At 45.7% G+C, this 6,264-nt stretch overlaps 1 protein-coding gene across 4 annotated transcripts in view; it reads right to left on the reverse strand.

Annotated features, from left to right (window-relative positions):
* The window catches only part of sash1a (SAM and SH3 domain containing 1a), a 151,919-nt gene extending 146,009 nt beyond the window's left edge, over positions 1–5,910 (reverse strand). For 2 of the 4 annotated variants that reach the window (XM_068576565.1, XM_068576563.1), the window contains exon 1: positions 4,493–5,910. In XM_068576565.1, coding sequence (XP_068432666.1) covers positions 4,493–4,996 — 504 coding nt within the window. In that variant the 5' untranslated portion in view covers positions 4,997–5,910. The remainder of the gene's footprint in view (positions 1–4,492) is intronic. The other 2 variants (XM_068576564.1, XM_068576567.1) reach the window with 2 other exon arrangements.
* Between the last annotated feature and the right edge of the window lie 354 nt (positions 5,911–6,264).

A 6,264-nucleotide genomic window follows, 5' to 3' on the forward strand; every position in this document is an offset into this window, starting at 1 on the left:
TTGAGGAGGAGAAGATTGTGTGCTCTGTTTTGTCCTCTTTGCTGACATCACATCAATGCTGTATGTTTGAGTTCACAGGTCAAAAGCAGCAAGGTCAAAGGTCAGTGTGATAGCCATCAGTCCCCACTCCACCCAGGTGCTCATTAAAGAGCTAAATACTGTTTTTTTTGTAGTTTATACTTAAAAACAAAGGTTCCAAAAGGCCCTAAACATGGGTTGGTTACATAAAAAGCCTCTAAGTACGTGTATATGTGACTTTTTCCATCTGATGGGTCTCTTTTTAGTGCTGCACATAACCACGCTTTTCTAGAACGTAAACAGCTGCTCACTTTGCTAATTGACTTTCTCTGTGCTCTCAGGACAATAGAGGCTGGTCCTTTACTTCTTTATGACTTCCCCTTTCTGAGTCCTTGGTTGATTATGCCCTTAAGAAGCCCTTAATAAAGGCTAAAGTAAATAGAACTTTCGGCGAAGCCCATGGAAAATGCAGGCTGTTGTGAGAGGCTTTCTCTCTCCTTATGGCTGAATGCCAGCCGTAGAGTATGGGGCAGAGATGAAGACATAGGCTGAATGAGAAGCTCATGAAAAGCTCAGTGTTCCACTGGGGCAGTGAACAAGCTGTTGGTTTAGCCATATAGTATGCTTTTCATCATCCGACAATAACATCACATATTGCATGCATATATGTAGTGGAAAACAGAAAGAAAGAAATACATAACACTGCAGCTTTAATGCTTTTACCTGAAGCTCAATGTTCTGTGAACGTATACGCATTTTGGATGCAGTGAAAAAACATTGGACAACTTTGAATTGATTATATTTGAAATCTATAAAAAAAAGTGCTCTAATTATTTCTCACACCAGCTGTACAGTCATCCTGAGGGCCCTCAATAACCGCAATGGGCCAACAAGAGATGACCCTCATCTTATACAAAAACCTCATTTCCGGCTCGGTGAAAGTGCTGGGACACAAGTCCTTGACAAAAGGACTGAAACAAGATGTGAGGTGAGTGTTTGGCATGTAAAGTGGCGAACTTCCTCCTTTTTGCTTTAGGATGCTAATAAAACGAGCAGTTAAAAGCCACCTTTCCTTCTGCTTTCACCCCTGACAGGCACAACACCTCTGGCTGTCCACTGCATTTCTTACATTCTTCAGGCCGCTTAAGCCGGAGGCCTCACGATTCCCTCCCACCACATTTGATCAGCTGTTCAGTGGGAGTCGGAGAAAGGTCTCGAACATCCAACTGTCCTGTGGGAGAATAGCTCTCCTGCCCAAGCACCGACTAAGCGTAGTTTAGCCAGCAAAAACAATGCGGCCATCTATTTACAACTCTTCCTCTCGCTGCATGACACCCACATGTTTTAATCACCCACCCATCAGCACAATGCTGGACGCTCGCCTCCGCAGCCTCTTTCAATGGACGGAAATTGGGAATGTAAAACAGACCAGTAGTGAAAGGACATGCGGCTCCATCAGCCTCCATACAGACAATGGAGAATCTCCCAGTGTTTAGCTGCTATACTTCCTCCTGAAACACAGCACTAACAATGAGGCGCTATTGTGTCTGCCATCTCTGGATGAACGCGCATCTTCAAATAGTCTGGCACTGAGCAGAATTATTTAAAGTAAAAGGTTTTTTTTCCCTCTCTGATAAGACAAAACAATTCAAATCTCCAGAGATCACTGGAAAGATAATAGGACACAGAGGGAGAAATAGAATTGGATGCAAAAATAGAGCAACTATTGTGCTTGTTCACTGCCCATCACTGACAACTCCAAAACCTTTCAATTTCTACTGTATTGTCCACATCGGAAAATGTGTCTTGCAGCCAGGTGGAAGACAGAATACAGATAGAAAACTTGATAAGTTAAATAAAATGTATAATACATATCTCTTAGAAGGATATGAACACCATATAGATAATCACAGCCAATGCAAAACCTTGTGATTAACAGAAAAATGAAATAAGAGCACATGAGAGATGCAAGATTTGACTCTTTAAAGTGTCACAAATCTAACACAAGGGCTTCAAAATTAGGGTGGGTTTGTTTTGGATGACAAAACATACTTAAAAAAAAGATGCTGATCATCACAGGTCAACGTATATACTCTCATTATAGCAAACATTTAGGAGAAAGTTCCAACCAAAAGGGTTGATATAGCGTCAACGCTACGACTGCAGTGCATTCGACAACAGGCAAACGGCAGCACCATCTTGTCTGCTTATATCGTTCCCTGATGAAAGATTTAGTAATGTGCAGCACAAGTGTTTGTTTACATCATAAGACATACTCCTCTCTCGTAGACAAGGGGTCTCTGCGGCCTTGATAAGGATCGTGGGTATTTATTTCACCCAGCAGAGCCTTTTCAGTGAACTGATAATAATCTAGCACACACTGAAGAGGTTTTCTGATTCTTAGTGCATATATTCCCTATATTTTTTTTGCATAATGGCAAACAATGGAGACAATGCCAGTGACACACAGATGAACAGAGGGCTGTCGGGCCAGAGTCTATAGAAATCCATCCGTATTGAGAGCACAGAGGACAGTTTAAGTGCGGCCAGAGATCTTAGTTATACTATACAATGGACATCCCTTGAGACTGACTTCTGTGTCCTGTAATTGCCCTGAGTCTAGCTCTCTGGTCTCAAAGGCACAGAGAGAGGAGATATCTACAGACCAATCACAGCCCAGTTAGTCAAACCTCCATCAGCTGGTCACAGCTCCATCTCTCACACTCCTCTCACTCCTCCGGGGGAGAAAAAGCACTGGGCTGGAGCCAATTCAAAACTACAGGGTGAGACACACTCACAAAGAGAGCCCAAGAGAGAGAGGCAGGGAAAGACCTTGACCTGCTCATTCCCCTCTAAAATCCTCAGTGTTAAAGCTTGGGCTTAAATAAATACGGCCTTCAAAAGGGAGAGATAGTTTAACTCTCTGGAACCGACACTTTGTTTCAGCCCCGGTTTTGCAGATAATCTCTCACAAATCCCAAATCTCTGTGGGACTCACAGTCAGCCAAAGTTGGAGAAATATATAGACAGAGAGCTTACGAAACATGCGAAAGCCGAAATTAGTTATACAAGCTAATGTGGAAGCAAGCGTGTACTGCACAGGGTAATTAATATTAAGGTTTGGGTCAAACTAAATAAATGATAATAGATACATACAGTAGTTATGAAGTCATGTCACTACATGAACACCCTATCTTCAGGATCTTGTTTGAGTTGGAATTCCAAGCAAGAAAAGCCATTACAAAGACCAGCACATGAATATTTGCATACAGACAGTCCAACTGACACACAAGGGCTCAACCAGGAATTTAAAAATACAGTTGTTTCCACCATCATTCCTCAGGCTCGTTCAACTTTTGAAAAGAAGCAAATCAGCAGGCTCTTGATTATTCATTCTGAAATATAAATACCACTGACTGACTAAGCACTGCTTTTGTGTGATCTGCTGACCATTAAACCAGTGCATGTTGCTGTATTTCCCCAGTAAAACCCACAGGAGCCACAGTCTGTGCCTCCTCAATGGCCTGCAGACACGCCAATCAAAAGCTTCCCTGTAAGTAAACAGCAGTCATTCAGTGGAGCCCTCGCAGCTGGTAAGGCATATGATTCAGACACTTCTGAAGAAAGGGCCCGACCAGTCCTGTGCAGACAAGAGGGCCCCTCAGTCTTGCTCCAGGACTGCGGCAGTCTCCCCAGCTGGGCGCTCTTCATTTCCTGCCCCTGCCATCGACAGCCCATTCCCTATTAATCACAGCAAAGAGTCAGGTTTATATGCTCGTGGGGCTGGTTGATCCACCCACACTAAATGCTGAGGCGAGTCACTGGACAGGTGAGGTCGGAGTAGATTAATAATCAGAGTGTAAATCCTCCCCTCGCAACCCTTCACCCTACAGGAAATCACAGGCCGGGTGAAAGCTCCTCAGGATCTCCTCTCCGCTCGCTGCTTATTGATCGGCCGCAACTTCATTCCCATCATTCAGTGTGACAGAAACCACTCACTTCTGCAGAGTGCAGCGGGGCTAAAACTGTTTCGGCCTCACACTGGTATTTACCTGTGACTCAGTTTCTAACCTTGCATTGACGTTGAACACGAGTGAAATGGGCCCCTTATACACGATACGCTTTTATATGACCGACAGTGGGCTTTCAACAATATGACGGATGATGCTGAGCAGGTCACAGACCCTTTTGTGCCATATAACTCTTCTGGCACATTGCAAAAACAACCACCTCTGCAAAGAATTCTATTTGCTTTCAGTAAATTATATTTTATCCAACGCTGAAGATTTATGTAGTTAAAGTAAACCCTTTTAACAATTTACCAATACCAGCCAGGTGTCTTATGAAGTGGACATGACTAAATTTAGTTGGGACATGTGTGCAGTGCTTCATCCGCTGCCATGGCGCTGTACAGGTGGCGGTCCCTGCTGTGTCATGTGACCTCATGGCCTGTGTCTCTCCAGGTAGCTCTTACCTTGTTAGAGTAGGGCGGCTTGGCGAGGTTGATTCCGTCTCTGATGAGCTTATCCCTGATCATGATCTTCAGCTTCAGCTTGGGGTAAATCACCAGCTCCCTCCTGTTGCCCAGCGTCAGGTTCCTCTGCGCGCCCATGTAGCCACCGTTGCGCCCAATCCGGTCACTGTTGGGCTCGGTCCAGGACTTGGATCCCCGTAGTTTGGACTCATACTGGTCCACCATGTGTGTGGTATAAATCTCGGATGCGGGTGGCATCGGCTCCAGGGTGAAATAGAGTCCACTGGCCGTCTCGTTGGCTTCATCTTTCAGTCTCCTCACCGCCTCGTGAATCCTCTGCCTGTGGTGAGGGATGTAGACCCCTATGGCATCCAGGTCGGGGTCTCCGATCTGTTTGCAAACCTCCAGGTCGTCATATCCATTATCCACAAAAGCCTCGACGTACTGGGCAAGCTGGAGGGTCTTCAGCCACTCGAACACGATGACAGGTCCGTTGCTTGTCATTTTGGATGTTGCCAGATTGGCTGCAACTCGGGAGGGAAGAAGAGACTAAAGTGATGCTTACTTTCCCATTCGGCGTTTCAGACGCATAGTGTGGTTGTTAAAGACGGCGTGTGCTCTCTCCAAGTATTCGGGAAGTAAAGACGTCGGCATTAAACATGTTTTGGTTGATCCATAACAAAGGTTTGGACCCCACTATCAGTCCGTGGTGTTGCAAGACATAACAGCAGAGCCGTAAGTGAATTAAAGGTTCAGCCTCCCGGAACACCTGTAAATATTGACAAATGAAAATCACTCTAGTTCCACTTGAAACAGCTTTCAAATCCCAAATGTCATTTCGGTGACTTACCATGCGCAGTCAGAACCAATACTACCTTCGTTAAGCAAATAAGAAAGCAGTTTCCTCAGACTATTGTTATTCAAATCGCTTTTCAACCAGATTTCGTCCGTTGCGCACGGCAGCTGCTGCGTCTTAAAAAAAAAAAAAAAAAAAACCTTTTCACAGCTTATCCTCCTTCCAGAAAAGTCCTCTGTATCGAAACACGCGAGCGCGTTGAATGCATACATCCAAAAAGGAGGCCAAACGGGCTTTACAATGACGGAGAGTCGCGAGGCTCCTGCTCAGTCTACGCGCAGTCCGGTTCTTCCAGCCGGCACATCACTACACTGGAGCCGCAGCCAGGAGCCAACACGCTCAGTGCTGCTCCTCTGCCGTCCACGCCCCCCCAAATCTCACCGTACCCATTTAAAAATAGGGATGCGAGTCCTCCACCAACTTGTCACGCCGCCTCGGGGAACACAGCGGGTCACCGGGTCCCACCGACTTGGCCAAAGTTGGTCCGAGACGACAGCACACCTCAAACCTGTCGCGCTGCAGAAACGAAACCACAAGTCACATTAGTCTTCCCCGACGTTGTGATTTTGTTCCCCGCACCTCTCTCTCTCTCTCTCTCTCTCTCTCTCTCTCTCTCTCTCTCTCTCTCTCTCTCTCTCTCTCGCTCGCTCACACGCTCTCACTCATTCAGCATTTCCACGGTTTGGCGTCTCAATGCGCATGAGCGCCCTCTATGTGGCAAGTGAGGAACTGTATATTTCGCAGCACCGGAGCTGATGAAATAAAAGGAACTGAGGTAGTAACTCATCCACATATCCAATAGCGTTATTGGAGAGACATTTGCTGCAATTTCTTGTTGACTTTACAACACTGGAGAGGAAGTGGAGTCCAACTGTCAAATCGCAGCGGCACTGGAAGCTATCGTTATTACTACCAG

The sequence above is a fragment of the Clinocottus analis genome, unplaced genomic scaffold (genome assembly GCF_023055335.1).
Source record: "Clinocottus analis isolate CAN_PGR_092001 unplaced genomic scaffold, fCliAna1.0.p SCAF_15, whole genome shotgun sequence".
Taxonomy (NCBI): domain Eukaryota; kingdom Metazoa; phylum Chordata; class Actinopteri; order Perciformes; family Cottidae; genus Clinocottus; species Clinocottus analis.